General features: G+C 40.8%; 1 protein-coding gene across 10 annotated transcripts in view; it reads right to left on the minus strand.

Annotated features, from left to right (window-relative positions):
• The window catches only part of MYO3B (myosin IIIB), a 486,811-nt gene extending 469,046 nt beyond the window's left edge, over positions 1 to 17,765 (minus strand). For 5 of the 10 annotated variants that reach the window (XM_070803483.1, XM_070803498.1, XM_070803476.1 and 2 more), the window contains exon 1: positions 17,744 to 17,765. In XM_070803483.1, the coding sequence (XP_070659584.1) occupies positions 17,744 to 17,745 (2 nt within the window). In that variant the 5' untranslated portion in view covers positions 17,746 to 17,765. The other 5 variants (XR_011570836.1, XM_070803512.1, XM_070803493.1 and 2 more) reach the window with 4 other exon arrangements.
• Positions 17,766 to 18,276: the final 511 nt, after the last annotated feature.

Consider the following 18,276-nt stretch of genomic DNA (forward strand, 5'->3'; position numbering starts at 1 on the left):
AAGGTGGTTATGACTTATGATACATACCAAATATAAAATAAACTGGATTCACACACACAAAAAAAACTTTAAAAAAATAACAGTTATGAGATTATTAGGACACTGACTAGTTATTTGATGATATTAAAGACATATTGCTAATTATTTGAATTATGATAACTATATTTGTGGCTGTAATTTTAGCCCTTTTCTCTTATCAATACATCCTGAAATATTTACAGGTACAACAATAAGCTGTCTGGAAAAATATGAGTGGAAAAAATACAGGGCGTACACGACACAGATTGACCATGGGAGATTATTATTGAAGCTGCGTACATGAGGGTTCATAATCATGTTCTGTTTGTATTTGTATGTTTTTCAATTCCCTATTTTGGAGATTATAAAAAGTTTTAAAACTTCTGTGTAATTAATGTACGTCAGCATACATTCTGATATTCATACACCAGGTCAATCCCACCTCTCCCTGAATCACTTCCTCATAGTGGATGATATTCTATAAAAATGTCTCCTGACAGCTACATGTAAAAGAATGAAGTTAGAATATTCTCTAACACCACAGGGGCTTCCCAGTTGGTGCTTAGTGGTAAAGAAGTCTCCTGCCACTGCAGGAGACATAAGAGATGCTGGTTCGACCCCTGGGTCAGGAAGATCCCCTCGGTAAAGAAATGGCAACTCACTAACACCACACACAAAAAATAAACTCAAAACGTGTTAAAGACCTAAATGTTAGACCAGATATTATAAAACTCCTAGAGGAGAACATAAGTAAAACACTATATGACATAAATCACGATATTCTTTTGGATCCATCTCCTAGAATAATGGAAATGAAAACAAAAATCAATAATTGGGACCTAATTAAACTTTAAAAACTTTTGCACAGCAAAGAAAATCATAAACAAAATGAAAAGACAACCTACAGAGTGGGGGAAAATATTTGCAAATGATGCAACTGACAATGGATTAATCTCCAAAATATACAAACAGTCATGTAACTCAATTAAAACAAAAACAAAAACAAATAACCCAATCAAACATGGGCAGAAGATCTAAATAAACATTTCTTCAAAGAAGACATACAGATGGCTAAAAGGTACATGACAAGATTCTCAACGCAACTAATTATTAGGGAAATGCAAAGCAAAACTACAATGAGGTATCACCTCACACTGGTCAGAATGGCCATTGTCAAAAAGTCTACAAATAAGAAATGCTGGAGAGTGGGTGAAGAAAAAGAAACTCTCCTACACTATTGGTGAGATTGAAAAACTGGTGTAGCTGTTATGGAAAACAGTATGGCGGTTCCCTAAAAAAACAAAAAAGTGGAATTACCATATGATCCAGTAACCCCACTCCTGGACAGAGAAAAACCATAATTTGAAAAGATACAGGCACTCCATATTCATTATAGTACTATTTACAATAGCCAAGACATGGAAGCAACCTAAATATCCATTGACAGATGAATGAATAAAGAAAATGTGGTATATTTATACAATGGAATATTACTCAGCCATAAAAAAATGAAATAATGCCATTTGCAGCATGGATGCACCTAGAGATAATCATACTAAGTGAAATAAGCCAGACAGAGAAAAACAAATATCATATGATATCACTTATATGTGGAATCTAAAAAAATGATGCAGATGAACTTACATACAAAATAGAAACAGACCCATAGACACAGAAAAAAAAATTATGGTTACCAAAGGCAAAAAGGAGGGAGGGATAAATTCAGGAGTTTGGGATTAACATATACACACTGTACACATAAAATAGATAACCAAAAAAACCTACTATATAGCATAGGGTACTATACTCAATATTATGTAATAACCTATATGGGAAAAGTATCTGAAAAAGAATAGATATATGTTTATGTATAACTGAATCACTTCACTGTATACCTGCAACTAACACAACATTATAAATCTATATTTCAACAAAAATAAATTAATTTTTTTAAGTCTCAAAGTCTTATGTGGGCTAGCACTGGAGTCATTAAGAAATAGTAAACCACCAATATAAGATCAACAATAAAACACTCTGATTCTAAAGCACCCACACTCGTATTGTCCAAAAGTCACCTTTCCAGTCTACCTCTAGGTGACCGAGGCACAGTCAGTCCCCCACAGTGGCTGATGTCCCAGCCCAAACTGCCACTAAATGCAGAACTGTAGTTACGAGAAACTAATGAACCGCTGAATGGCACAGGAAAATCAATAGGCAGAAGAAGGCAAGTGACCTTCTTCTGCCCGTCCAACTCCTGTTCTTTTTTCCTGAAGGAGGAAGAGAGAAAGAACACCAATACACAGACACTGAAATAAAAAGGCTCATCACCAAAAAGATCTGTGATCTTTTTCCTCTGGTCTCTGAAAGAGGACTGCCCAATGGCCTGAAGCTGAATCTGCCCAAGGCTAAATGCAGAGTCACTACCTAGCTGGATGAGTGGCCCCTAAGCAGCCGGTGAAAGGCCTAGAGGGAAAATGAAGGATAGTCCAAGGTGAGCCTTGGCTTTGGCAATAAAAGGAATCCACAAAACAAATTTCACAGGGTGCCCTTAAAACTGATGTGTTTAGTGAAAAAGAAGGAAACAAACTAGTCCAAAGAAAAACGGTCCTCCTGATAAATTCCCTACTCATTCACCTGTGTCTTTTCAGAGGCCCTATGAGCTGATACACCACAAGGGGTCAAAAGCAAATAGATGAGCTCAATTCTTCCAGGGCTGAAGAGAGCACTAAATATCCTCACTGTGAAGTGGGGCCATTTCTTCCATGTCCTACTGCTCTTGCCTTGTGCTTTTGCCCATCACCTCTGTGGATTAATAAAAAATTAGACTTGGGGTTTCAAGGTGCCTGTACATCAACAATAGGTCATAGATTAGCCCGTGTGTGCTCAGTCACTAAATCGCATCCAACTCTTTGCTCCTCTGTTCATGGGGTTGTCCAGGCAAGAATACTGGAGTGGGGTGCCATTTCCTCCTCTAGGGGATCTTCCTGACTCAGGGATCAAACCCACATCTCCTGTGTCTCTTGCATTAGCAGGTGTAATTCTTTACCACTGAGCCACCTAAGAAGCCCATTGGATTAGCCCAAGTTATTATAAAATTTATCATTTATATACTTCCCATCACTTCATGGGAAATAGATGGGGAAACAGTGGAAACAGTGTCAGACTTTATTTTTGGGGGGCTCCAAAATCACTGCAGATGGTGACTGCAGCCATGAAATTAAAAGACGCTTACTCCTTGGAAGGAAAGTTATGACCAATCTAGATAGCATATTCAAAAGCAGAGACATTACTTTGCCAACAAAGTTTCGTCTAGTCAAGGCTATGGTTTTTCCTGTGGTCATGTATGGATGTGAGAGTTGGACTGTGAAGAAAGCTGAGCGCCAAAGGATTGATGCTTTTGAACTGTGGTGTTGGAGAAGACTCTTGAGAGTCCCTTGGACTGCAAGGAGATCCAACCAGTACATTCTGAAGGAGATCAGCCCTGGGATTTCTTTGGAAGGAATGATGCTAAAGCTGAAACTCCAGTACTTTGGCCACCTCATGCGAAGAGTTGACTCATTGGAAAAGACTCTGATGCTGGGAAGGATTGGGGGCAGGAGGAGAAGGGGACGACAGAGGATGAGATGGCTGGATGGCATCACTGACTCGATGGACGTGGGTTTGAGTGAACATCGGGAGTTGGTGATGGACAGGGAGGCCTGGCGTGCTGTGATTCATGGGGTTGCAAAGAGTCGGACACGACTGAGCGACTGAACTGAACTGAACTGAAAAGTAAAAGAAATGATCAGACTGTGTTCTAAAACAAGTTACATTTCCAAAGATACGCAGGAAAAGATGCCTCCTGCCAAGTAGAGTAATGCTAGCACAGCACTTTTAAACAATATTTCGGAAAGAAAAGCAAAGTCAATATCAATCGAGCATGTCTGCCCCAATGTCCAATACCCATACATCAGAGGGCAAAATGAACAGTCCAGACAGACAGATGTTTCCTGGTAAAATTAACTGAATATCAAGGCAGAGAGAGAATTTTTCAGGTACAGAGGACAGATACACACACACACACACACACACACACACACACACACACAAATCCATACCCCAAAACAAAACGAAAAACAAACAGAACAGAACAGAAGCTCAGGTTTCTCTCCATACCAACACTTAGTACTCATTAGAGGAAAATCTGTAATCTATGTGTACAATAGTCTGAGGGAGAAAAAAGTGTGAACATTTTTATATTTAGCCAAAGTGTTATTCAAGAATAGAGACAATAAACATTTTCAGACATGGAAGAGCTCAGTGATTTTGCGACTCCTACTTGAAAAAAAAAAATTACTTGAGTTCAAAGCTGAGCAAGCAAAGAGATAAAGGTGGAGGAAAAAGTCTGATAGGGATATCTGAAATTATATTTTGAAATGATACAAAGCAGCAGTAGGAAGTACATTTACAGAGGGAACTGTTATACATTTTAATAATAAAAAAATAGTAAACCAAATTAACAAGAGAAGGAAAGTTTCTCTACTTTCTAAAGATGATAAATCAAGAAATTGACATTTAAATATACTATTTAAAATTATAAAGTTAACCAAGTGAAATAATATTAATTAAAAAAAGGAGAAAGCATATGTGTTAATTTTCTCACTCATTTCACTAGTGAGTCACTAGTAATTGATATATTGATACACAGAAGTTAAAATCACTATACAAAGTTATAAAAAGAATCTCAAAAAGACAAAAAAATCGACTATAAATCCTTGACATTATCATTAAAACATACACTTACTCATACAGACACATGTATATGTATCACATGAAGAAAAGACAAACCATGCGGTAAGAAACAGGGGAGAGGCGGGCAGCATTAAAGACAGAAAATATAATAAAAGTTAAGAAGCATTAAAAATGTTCAGATGAAATTAAAAGATGCTTGCTGCTTGGAAGAGAAGCTATGACAAACATAGACAGCATTGAAAAGCAGAGATGTCACTTTGCCAACAAAGGTCTGTGTAGTCAAAGCTATGTTTTTTCCAGTAGTCATGTATGGATGTGAGAGTTGGACCATAAAGCAGGATGAGCGCCAAAGAATTGATGCTTTTAAACTGTGGTCCTGGAGAAGACTCTTGAGAGTCCCTTAGATTGCAAAGAGATCCAACCAGTCAATCCCAAAGGAAATCAACCCTAAATATTCATTGGAAGGATTGATGCTGAAGATGAAGCTCCAATACTTTGGCCACGTTATGTGAAAAGCCCAACTCCTTAGAAATGACCCTGATGCTGGGAAAGATTGCAGGCAGGAGAAGGGGACGACAGAGGATGAGATGGTTGAATGGCATCACCGACTCAATGGACATGAGTTTAAGCAAGCTTTGGGAGATGGTGAAGGACAGGGAAGCCTGGTGTGCTGCAGTCCATCAGGTCGCAAAGAGTTGGACATGACTGAGCAATAAAAAGCAAAAATATTATATCAATAAATATAGGATTCTTTAATAAGAACAAACCAAATCTACAGAGATCCACACTAAAATAAACTATCTAAGAGTCTTTGTGACTCAGAAAGTTTAAAAGTAAAAGGAGGTTAAAGAATAGCCAGTCAAATGGTAACAACAACAAAAATCACAGTATTAATACTAGAAAAGAGTACGTTCAAGGCAAAAACTACTAAAGAACATGAAGTGTTATTAGTATGTTCAATAATAATAATTGAGCAATTACTATGCATCAGGTACAATTCTGGAGAAGGAAATGGCAACCCCTCCAGTATTCTTGCCTGGAGAATCCCATGGACAGAGGAGCCTGGAGGCCTACAGTCAATAGGGTCTCAAGAGTCGGACACGACTTAGCGACTAAACCACCACCACCAGGTACAATTCTACATACTATTAGAATAACCAAAGTTTAAATCAGTAATGAATTTATAAGTATTATAAATCTTTCAGCACCAGAGACAGTGTTAAAATTTATAAAAACAGAAACCTCTAGAAGAAATCAGCAAAACACAATAATAGGTAACAGATATTGTAGGTCATGACAGAACAAGGAGACAAAATAAGAAATCTGAATCATACAGTCAAACTGGTTAACCCAGTTGATATATATCTAAGTGCATAATCTAACATAAAACCTCTTTTCTAGTACTGATGGGATATTTAACTTTAAAAAGATAGAATACATTAGTCCACAAAACAAAGTCTCAATGTATTCCAGGAAAGTGCAATTAGAACACTCTTCCCTGACCACACTGCAATAAAACTAAATGTTAATAATAAAAACAAGAAAAATCCTTGTCACCTGAAAATCTTAAAGCCCTCTCAGATCTTGACACAGTGGAAAAAGTTAAAACTGAAATTATAGTATATAAAAAAATCACAATATTAAAGATAGTACCTAGCAAAAAAAAAAAAACTTTAGAAGCTGGACTCAGTGTAGGAGCTGGGAAAAAACAAAATAAAATCGATAATAATAAACCAGTTTAGTCAAGAAAAGGAGATTGTTTCTAATAGGAAACAAGATATAACCTCAAGGTCCATCACTATGGAGAGATTGTATGATAAATCATAATAATCACATAAAACAAAATATCATCTATCCACATGTAATCACTTAACAGAAAGTAAGTTTTGCTTCAGCTAATATAGAAGAATGTCAAAATGGACAATTACAGTTTTTTAAAAGTATTGAACAATGTGTAAAGATAACTTTTGTGTAAATAGAAATCAAATGTACATTTACAGCCATTTTATGTGTGTGTGTGTGTGTATCTATGCATTTTCCAGAAGGCTATAAAACTCAGACTTTAGGGAAAATTACCAGGAGAAGCACCAGAGAGGTTGGAAAATAGAGAAACTAATTTTGAAATTAATATAATTTTTCAAAACTTCATACCTATCTACACAATACTTTTTTGCTGGGACATAGATTATTTTATTTTACAAGATAAAATTTGTTTTAACAAATAAGAGATCTCTAGAGAGATTATTCTCACCCAGATGCACGCTGGAGTCATGTAAAAGCAAAAACCACATGAAGCTGTAGAACCCCATCTTTAGAGGAAGAAAGAAGAAAAACCCAAAGGACCATATGCTTGAGAGAGGGCTGGTGACTGGGTTCACTATGAGCACTGTACCAGGGCCCTCTCAGGCCTGCTGAACTTTGCTGTCTGTCCTGGAATATCCATGAAACTTCCTATTACATTCTCCTAAGACGCCCCCCAACACAGGTCCCCTTCTCACAATGTGTGTCTCTCACAGGCTGACTTGAGTTCCTAACAACCCCAAAGGAGCCTTGGCCTGTACCTTGCTGAATACCCTGCGTCATTCCATAGTGTGGGTGCAGCCTTACCTTGCTGAAAATAAAGCAAACTGAAGCTTAAACCCCGTGAACTCCTAGTCAATCATGCCTAGCGAGCATGATTTAAATAGAAACTTGTCCAGCAACATTCCAGAATGAGAATATTCATAATGACGATATCCATGTCTGAGTATCTTACTAAGAAGATTTTGTCTATATGTTATAGTATGTTCTACATGAATCATAAATCATAGGACAATGCTTTTAAAGCTGGAAGCATAGCTTTTAAAAAGAAATCAGAAGAGTGAACAGTGAAAGTTCAGAGTAAATTTGTCCAAATATTAAATATAATAAACATGCAGGGACAGACAAAATTTAAAAACCACATACCATACAAGCGTGAACAAATCAGAACAATTCCAAACTAATGCATAAGCAAGTGCATGATGTAACGGCCAAGGCTGGTAAGACAGCGACAAGGCCCCTTCATAAGAACTGGCTTCTTCACAAACAACCCACCTGCACATGGTTAGATAGGACCCACTCAAGTACAGCACAGATCTCATCTCTTCTGGGAGGCTCCCCTACTCTTGCCAGGAGAGGTGCCCTTTCTCAGTGGTCTCAGGTATTAGGCACTCTTAGTGTATTACATACTTTTTTCCAGCAGTAATCACATTGCCTGACATTTATTGTTCACATGTTGGTTTTCTCCTCCAGTGAGCTCCTAAGAACAGAGGCCATGCCTTAAAATTTTTCTCTGACTCATCAGTAAATACGCAATGTATAATCAGTGTTCAATAAATACTTATTTAATATAGGATTAAAAATCAAAACTTTAGAAACCAGTGAGGTTTCCTTAATTAAAAAATAATACAATTCTAGCTTCATAAAACACTAAGACAATACAGAAAAATAAAGAAATAAAAATATCACAATGCTCATAAAATTCCACCATCCAAACATAATGACTCTGAACTATAAATATCATTGCAGATACTAATACATACACTCACATATACTCACATAAAGATGAATGGCTATGCTTGTTTGTTTCACAAGGCAGAGGATCTGGTTTCCAGCCCCATCTCCCTACTGAATCTCTATTTCAAAGGTTTCAGTCATGAAATTCAAGACACTTAATCCTCATCCTTACCCTCCAGGAAATCAGCCATCAGCGAACCCTCCAGGGCTGTTGTCTTTTTTACAAAACCCTCCCTTCCCTTTGTTTTCTTTATACCTTACTTTGCTGGTTCCTAATCTGCCTCTTCATTCTCCCATTAATGTGGACATTTAAACCCAAATCCTCCCTTCAGTCCTTCACTTGTCTTACAAATGGCTCATCTCCACTGATGGCTTTAATAATCATGTCATAGCAGGTGGCGCCATCTTTCCAGCCCTATTCCTCTGAGCCCCAGACCAGGATTACTAACTGCTTGCCACACATCTCCACTAACATGCAACCCTTAATTTGCAAAACCCTCAGACATTGCACATATAAGATTAACCAACCACCTTTGGCTTCTCAAAGCCACTACTCAATTCCCAATGTCCATTAGGGGCTCCATCATTTTTTTCTGGTAGCCAAAGCTACGGCCTCACTCTTACATTAGTCAGCCACTAAGCTGTGGCCATTCTTTGTTCATTTTTGTCTCTCCCTTTTCATCCTCACTGCTGCTACCTCTGTGCATCTTACAAGGGATGGCTACAAGAAGAGCCTTCTTGTCTCCCTTCCTCTAGTCTCCTTTTATTACAACTCCTAATATACCTCACAACCACATACAACATCCAAAATCATCAAGTAATTCATGTCACAATCTTGCTTAAACAAATAATCTGTGATGGCTCCCTACTGCTAAAGGCAAAATTTAAAGACAACATTCTTTAAATATTTAAGACCTCAATAACCTAAATACAGCTTTCCATTCCTTTCCCAAAACTCCTTCCATTTCCTTGTGTCAAGCTTGTGATGAATTTCAACCTAAACCCTTGCCATTTTCTGAACCATCCTTGGATGTTTGCACCTCTGTCATTTTGGATTTCTGCCAAGAAGAGTGCTCATTCCACCATATCCGTTAATCAAGAATCCTGCCAGTCCGTCAAGAGCCAGCTCATGTTCCCTATCCCTCCACAGATAGGCAGCACCTCCTCCTCTGAACTCAACTCCCCTTCAGGATCTGTCTTCTTATAGACAGGGACCATCTAATTCATATGAGTCCCCTCTGCCCTTGCATCAGCTGTCACTCAACAAATATTTATGAAACCAAAGAGAAGAAAAGATGGAATGCAATTAAACAGGGAGGACTGAATTTTGGAGTCCCAAAGTAATAACTTAAGCTGACCCTTGAAGAAAGTATATGCCTTTAATTAGTAGGGATTGTGGAAAAGATATGCAAGAAAAAAATTAATGAAGGCATATTGAACATTTTCAACAAGAAAGCCTTTCACTATGGAGGGCTGTCCTGGATATTTCAGAATTGTGTGCCAGCCCCCTTTCCCTTGTGACAACCACAGGCAGTCCCCAGCCCTCTTCCAGGTGAGGATAAATTAAGGTGAGCCGTGGGCACTGGAGAAGAAACTGGTGAACCCTGACAAGATTTGACTGGAGCAAAAGAATTACTTCCACCAAAGAGATGAGAAGAAGTACACCCAGCACCATTTATCTCTCACACCCTCATGCTGCTGTGGAGGAAATAAAGCAACTGACAGCCACTCCTTTTTCCATCAGCTTCCTCATGTACACACTGAGAAGCAGTGAAAATATAAGATGAAAAGCATGGTCACTAACTCTGGGTTCAAATCTCAGCTTTTATACTTACTAGCTTCATTGGAGAAGGCAATGGCACCCCACTCCAGTACTCTTGCCTGGAAAATCCCATGGACAGAGGAGCCTGGTAGGCTGCAGTCCATGGGGTCCTTAAGAGTCAGACACAACTGAGCCACTTCACTTTCATGCATTGGAGAAGGCAATGGCACCCCACTCCAGTGTTCTTGCCTGGAGAATCCCAGGGACGGGGGAGCCTGGTGGGCTGCCGTCTATGGGGTGGCACAGAGTCGGACATGACTGAAGCGACTTAGCAGCAGCAGCTTCATTGGAAAGGAGAGAATTGCTTAACCCTCTGTGCCTCTGCTTCTCATCCATTAAACAGAAATAATGAGTCACCTTTCAGAGTTGTGTGGTAGTCCCAGCCAGCAGAAGGCACAAAACACATTGTTTATTAGTACATCCTGGAAAAAATCCACTAGCTAGAAAAGAGAGAATATCACCACTGGATACACTTTCAATACCAGGAAAACCCCTTCTATCATAGAGAGCGTTTTCTGAGTAAATATTAGATGCTGGACACTACGCCAGCTGCCATGCTTCCATGAGACAGTAGCTGTTACTATTTCTACTTTATAGATAAGAAAACTGAGGCACCGAAAGGTTAAGTGAGTTAAGCTGGGAACCGGGATTAATTCTTTTTGTTTACCCAACTCTGACTCGTTGAGTCAGCTAATATTTAACGAGCATCTACTAACTGTCTGGCAGGGCTTCCCAGCTGATGCTAATGGTAAAGAATCTGACTCCCAATGCTAGAGACACGGGTTTGATCCCTGGATCGGGAAGATCCCTGGAGTAGAAAATGGCAACCCACTCCGGTATTCTTGCCTGGAAAATTCCATGGGCAGAGGACGCTGGTGGGCTACAGTCCTTGGGGCCATAAAGAGTTAGAACCGACCGAGTGACTGAACACACATGCACACTGCCTGGGGGTGTTCTGGGTGCTGAGGATATAGCCAACACCTCAACTGGTGATCAACACAGGCTAAAACCATACCTTCATAGAGCTTATATTCTAGCAGGGGGAGAGAGAGAATCAACAAAATAAATAAACATAATAAACAGATGATGGGTGGTGATCAGCTGCTGGGAGAAAATAAAGTAGGAAAGGTGGATAGAAAGAGTGGTGAAAGGTAGGGGAACTGCAATTTTAAAATGCATGGCCAGAGAAGTATCACTGACCAAGAGGCCTTTGAGAAATGAAAGGAAAGAGATGAAAGAGTAAAAATCTTAGCCAGGGATTTGGAGTGGGAGCCATTCCTAATAGAGGGTATAGGAAGTACAAAGGCCATGAGGCAGGCGTTTGCCTGGCTTATTCAGGAAACAGCAAGAAGCCAGTGCAGCTTCAGTGGAATAAGCGAAGGAGAGAAGCCAGAAGTGGGGTCAGAGAGAATGGGGTGGGGAAAGAGAAGAGATCATGTAGGTCTTCGTTAGCTTCGTAAGGTAAGGACTTGGATTTTACTTAGAAAGCTGTTGGTGGGATTTGAGCAGGAGGGACATGATCTGACTTATGTTCTAACAAGTTACTCTGGTGGCTGCGTAGAGAGTGGGCTGAAGGAGATGTCACTTGCAGGTACCTTAAGAACAGCCAAAGTTATTGGCAAGAGCACAGGAGTACCAATGCCGTCCTCAGTTCTAGCAGGTGTAATCCAAATGGACTTTTTTCAGAGTAAAGTGCTTGGGAAGCCTCTTTCCACTCTATCTAGGATGTCTTGTTGACTACATAGGTCATAGGGAACCCGCCTTCAACTATTCAGTACTAGGACCCTTTCTAAAGCAGACTGTCAGGATGAAATCCACAGCGGCTGGATGGAAATTGCCACATTCACGCTCATTACTCCTTAGTGTTTCCCTCATTTTTGGTGGTGAAGCTGAGTACAGAACTGGTTGTCCAGTCTTAGTACATGGTAGACCTTCTATGATGGGAACATTTAGAAGATGGTCAAGCAGGAGGATAAAGTCCAAAGAGAGCTAGGATTAAGCTTAGCCAGATATTCCACAAAATGCATATTGACACCTACTCTGAGCAAATCAGCTACCAGGACTTCCTGGTAGCTCAGACGGTAAAGTGTCTGCTTACAATGTGGGAGACCGGGCTTCAATCCCTGGGTTGGGAAGATCTCCTGGAGAAGTAAATGGCAACCTGCTCGAGTATTCTTGCTTGGAAAATCCCATAGATAGAGGAGCCTGGTAGGCTGCAGTCCATGGGGTTGCAAAGAGTCGGACACGACTGAGCGACTTCACTTTCACTTTTCTGAGCAAATCATTGAAAGACTAAAATGAATCAAATTCATTCTGACCTAAGCAGGCATACCATCCATTACGTGAAAGGATATGACTGGAATATAAGTTACTATACAGGAATAAGTCAGCACACCACACATGATACACTATATAGTACAGTTACTTGAATACAGTTGTATAGTTACTTGAATATGATTATTTAATTACTTGAATACAAGCAACTATACTGCAAAATAGAAAGTGACAAATGTCTTATAGGGAGGGAGATAGCCCATTCAGAGGATCTGGGGGTGGCCTCTGACTTGGTCTTAGAGAGGAAACTGGAGCTAGAGACACAGAGATGGGCAGAAGAAGGTGGGCCAGGCAAAGGGAGAGACTGGAAAATGGGGGACTCAGGATGGGAGCTCAGTTGGTAAAGAATCTGCCTGCAATGCAGGAGACCCCAGTTCGATTCCTGGGTCGAGAAGATCCACTGGAGAAGGGATAGGCTACCCATTCCAGTATTCCTGGGCTTCCCTTGTGGCTCAGTTGATAAAGAATCCACCTGCAATGTGGGAGACCTGGGTTTGATCCTTGGGATGGGAAGGGAAAGGCTACCCACTCCAGCATTCTGGCCTGGAGAATTCCATGGACTATATAGACCATGGAGTAGCAAAGAGTTGGACACAACTGAGTGACTTTCACTTTCAGGATGGGAACCAAGGTTGAGAGAGTTTAGAGATACTCGGGAATGCTCAGGAAAATCTCTCAGCAACACATTTAAAACGAAGATTCTGGGCCCACATCCAGCAATTCTGAGTTGATGGGTGGAGAAATCTCTATTTTTAGCAAGGACCTTCAAGTAATTCTGAAGCAGTTATGTCCCACTCAATTCTACCTCCACTTTGAGAAATACCAGTAGAGATGAGTTAAAACCACCCATGTAAATTTTTCCTTATTATTTTCTCTCATATAATCCTGTTGATTTCCTCTGCAGGACTAATTGTTATAGATACTGTTTATACATCTTTTATTTACTATTGTTTCATGCCACAGGATATGAGCTCTATTAAGTCACCAACATACAGCAAATATTGTACTTAATACTGGCAGAATGTTAAATGGGAGAGCTAAGTCTGAGTGCTGGAGGCCTTGAATATCTCACTGGGTATAAAAACCTTATTCTAAAGGCAAGTCACTCAACCTCTCTGTTCCTCAGCTCCTTCTTCTGTAGAACATGGAAAATAAGAATATTTTCTCTATGGGTTTGTTCTATGAATTAAGATAAACATGCCAACATATGTAAACTTTAGATCTATTCCTGATCCTGGTCCATAGCAAGCACTCAGTAAATTATTAGCCAGTGGGAAGCTATGGAAGTTGCCAAACAAAAAAGTAACCTAATGGTCAGTTTAGGAAGATTCGCCTGGCAGGAGTATGTAAAGGTGGATGAAAGGAGTTGACTCTAATTGGGAAGATGAACCAGAAGGCTACTAGTGGATTCTGGTTAGAGTTATAAGGGTTTGTACTAAGGCAGAAGTCTCAGGAAAACAAAAGGGCTTTCTAAGAGAAGATTAGCAGTAGCAGAATCAACAGATTTGGGGTAAAACATAGGCTGTAGAAATTAAAAGGAAAAGCAGAATTAAAAAAATAGCTAGGGTTTTGAGCCTGGAGAACTAAGAGACAGTCGACCAAAATGGGGAGCCCCAGAAAAGGCACAGTTCTGGGGAGAAATTCCAAGTTTTTCTGGAGATTGGCTGGTTTAAGGATGAGTGACAAGAAGGCAGAACTGGAGCTCAGGAAAGAGGCTGTGCTGGGAGAACTTGCTGGAGAACAGTCTGCAGAGAGGCATGACCTGTGGCCTGGTGGGGTTCCTGAGGCAGAGGTGGGTGTGGGGGAAGGAGCAAAGGCAGAACCTCATACAATCTGTTCACTGAGTAGAGGTGCAACACGTGGAAGAGGAGCCCGAGGAGGCGCTAACAAGGAAGTTCTGGAGAGAATGGAGATCAGAGTTTCCTGAAGAAGTGGGGTTAAATGCCCTGAGTGGATGAAGAAGAGGAGGCGGGTTAAGGAAAGGTCTGGAATTTTTTCTTCAAAAAGATGCTCTTAGGAGGCACCAGGTGAGAATATGGAGAGAATGGCCAGGATTTAAACACCTCGTTTGGGAGCTAAAGGCAAGTGTTCCTAATGGCATCCAGGCAGCATGCCCACCCCTGTCCACAGAATGGCACCCCAGGGGTCAGCCGGACCTAGCACGTGGCCACTCAGGCTGCAGGGCCCCGGTGCTCACAGAGCAGCGGGAAAGACAATGAGTATGGGCCATAAGAAAGTCAGACCAAAGTCATAGTTTCATGAGCTCATGATAAAGCCATTTGTCAGGGTGGGATGCGGGGTGGGAGGGAGACCCAAGAGGGAGGAGATACATTGGCTGATTCACTTTGTTGTATAGCAGAAACTAACACAACATTGTAAAGCAACTATACTCCAATAATAAAATTTTTAAAAAAAAGAAAAAAAAAGCCATTTATCACTTAGGCCTCTACTGTTGCAGGCTAGCTCCTGTAGATGAGAAAGTCTCATTTAGCTACCTAAAAATATATTTCACTTGTGGAAGTGACCATACTTTACAAAAACCATGAGTAACTGAAAAAGCATTAACAAACAGAACACATTCTGTAAAATCCTTGCTTTTACTTGGAGAAATAATTCTATTTTTCTGTGGCAGAATCTATTGCTCTGAGGCAAAAAGTCACTGCTATGGACTATATGTTTGTGCCCCTACCCCACACCACGAATTCATTTGTAAAAGCCCTAATCCCCAATTCAATGGTATTTGGAGGTGGAGCCTTTAAGAGGTGATTAGGTCATGGAGTCTTCACAAATAGGCTTAGTGCCCTTAGAAGAAGAGACAGAGAGGATGGCCCTTTGCCAGTGAAGACGCAGCAAGAAGGTGACAGTCTGCAAATCAAGAAGTGGGCTCTCAATAGAAGCCAACAATGCTGGTAGCCTGATCTTGGACTTACCAGCCTCTAGCAACTGTGGAAAATAAAATACAAACAGAACAGAACAAAGCAGTCACCCAGCTATACCACAGATCAAACCAGAAAACTATCTGAGTTCATCACGGAGGGCCTTATGTAGATTTGAGAAGGAAATCTTCCAAATTTACAAGATTTCTTATTCTAATGAGTTCTAAGTTACTTCACAAATATGTAACTAAATAATGAGCACTTTTTAAGTACTATCAATAAGTCTGATTCAGTCAGTCAGTCAGTTCAGTCTCTCAGTCATTTCCGACTCTTTGCCACCCCATGAATCGCAGCACACCAGGCCTCCCCGTCCATCACCACCTCTCGGAGTCCACCCAAACTCATGTCCATTGAGTCGGTGATGCCATCCAACCATCTCATCCTCTGTCGTCCCCTTCTCCTCCAGCCCTCAATCTTTCCCAGCATCAGGGTCTTTTCCAATGAGTCAGCTCTTCGCATCAGCTGGCCAAAGTATTGGAGTTTCAGTCTCAACATCAGTCCTTCCAGTGAACACCCAGGACCGATCTCCTTTAGGATGGACTGCTTGGATCTCCTTAAAGTCCAAGGGACTCTCAAGAGTCTTCTCCAACACCACAGTTCAAAAGCATCAATTCTTCGGTGCTCAGCTTTCTTCACAGTCCAACTCTCACATCCATACATGACTACTGGAAAACCATAGCCTTGACTAGACAGACCTTTGTTGACAAAGTAATGTCTCTGCTTTTTAATATGCTGTCTAGGTTGGTCATAACTTTCCTTTCAAGGAGTAAGCATCTTTTAATTTCATGGCTGCAGTCACCATCTGCAGTCATTTTGGAGCGCCCCCCAAAAAAGTCAGCCACTGTTTCCCCATCTAATTGCCATGAAGTGATGGGACCAGATGCCATGATCTTAGTTTTCTGAATGTTGAGCTTTAAGCCAACTTTTTCACTCTCCTCTTTCACTTTCATCAAAAGGCTCTTTATTTCTTCGTTTTCTGCCATAAGGGTGGTGTCATCTGCATAAGCCTGATTAGCTGTATTCTAAAAATACATCCCTGAATCCAAATACCTGCTGCCACCACCACCACAAACCCCCAAGGAGCCTTTTGGGCAAATTAGAAAAAAGACCCCTTATCACATCTGCCAGCATCTCCATCAGGGCCCTGCATTCAGCCCTGCTACTTTCTCCAGGGGCTCAAGTCACCCAGGTCCCCCACCAGGACCACAGTTACAGTCTCCCTTCCTCCTGTCTCCAGCTCCTCTCCTTGCCCCTCATCCCTAGCAGTAAGTTCCCCACACAGTTACAAGCAAGATCTGTTTTAAAGTTATGCAAAAGGCTACCACATTTAGAACTGGATCCCACCTTGTCCCACCAAGACCCTGCATCACCTGGAGCTTTTCCCCTCTCTGAACTCGAACTCGTATCACTGGTCTGGAGCACCAAGCTTGTATTTTTATGATCCTACCAAATTTCTCAATTGTCTGCACCTTTTTGTGCCTCAGTTTCCTCATCTGAAAGATGAAATGGTTGAACTAATCATGTTTTTGTGATTGCTCCAGGCACTGCTTACCGAACTTGCTCAAACCCAGAGCTGCTGACACTGAATCTTCATGGGGAGAGACCAGGAATGGGCATTTGACCATGCTCCCTGGGTGAGTCCAGAGATCTCTAGGTTTACCTCTAAGTTCCCTTCCCTAGTGTTGTATGATTTTTAAACCTTAAGCCTATACAAATACTGAGAGGGAAAAAAGGAATCATGGTATAATTGAATTTATCTCATATTGTTCAAATCGTCATTTCCAAATCAGAAAGCAGTCACAATGTTGCAGGTACTAAGGAACAATTCACACCCACAGCTATGACAAATGATTAACTAAGTGATCAGATTTTTTCACTTCCTTACCAAAGTATAGAGAAATTTATCTTGGCTTTAACAGCCTTAGACCTGAGTGAAGTACATTAAAAACAACTCAAATTACTGATGACTAATGCCCTTCAATTTGGCATCAAGCTGAGAAATTCTGTGCAGAAATAAAGTGGTTTATAATCCCACAGGTCTGTTCTATTATAAACTGCAGGTGGCAAATCAAGTAGCTATGAACTATGATGTATGTGTATGTGTGTGTGTGTGTGTGTAAAAAATCTATACTCAAGGAGGGCATTTCTGCACTCTTTTAATGGGAATTTAACAGCCCAGACAAAAGGCAGATGTTAGTCTTGAGGACTCAGGGATCTAGATGGTGCCTGAAAAGGGTTTGAGGCCGGAGTGGCTATCAATCCCCTCACCTGCGCACCAGACAGGGCAGCTGTGCCTGCCCTTTGCAAGAAAAGCAATTGAAACTAAGCTCAGAAGAAAGCTGGAAGGAAAATAACTGCAACTCACATTGATGACCTATTTTCTGAATCCGGCTTATCTGAGATTGGATTGTCATTCCTCCAAAAACCCGTCGAACCCTTCAGGCCCAGGAAATGACATCTTTGAGAAGTGCAGGGACCAGAATGTGCAACACATCATCACCAGAGAGCTTTCTTCTGACACAGGTTCCAAGTGGCACAGCTTCACAGGGCTATTGTGGGAGTGGCTGACACATCTACCAAATCCTTAGAGGCGCTTCATTATTAGCCAAGATTAACTTGATGCTAATTGGTAGTGAACCTGATCTCTTTAGTGTCTCTTATCAGCGTAACTGGCAGAATCAAAACCATCCAACCTCCCAGTCTCCAAGTGCATGTCATGTAATATTTCCAATGTATTCCTCCACTTCAGTCTGCAGTGCCCCTTCATTCCAGACATCCTACAAACTAATCATCTTTTTTCTGACTCAAGGGCTCAGTCAAGGCCTGCAGGCAGGTTCACTTTTCTGATCTGCAGTTGCACCTTGGGTAAATGCCATGAGTTTCTGATCTGAATTCCTA

The sequence above is a fragment of the Bos indicus genome, chromosome 2, assembly GCF_029378745.1.
Source record: "Bos indicus isolate NIAB-ARS_2022 breed Sahiwal x Tharparkar chromosome 2, NIAB-ARS_B.indTharparkar_mat_pri_1.0, whole genome shotgun sequence".
In the NCBI taxonomy this organism is placed as follows: Eukaryota; Metazoa; Chordata; class Mammalia; order Artiodactyla; family Bovidae; genus Bos; species Bos indicus.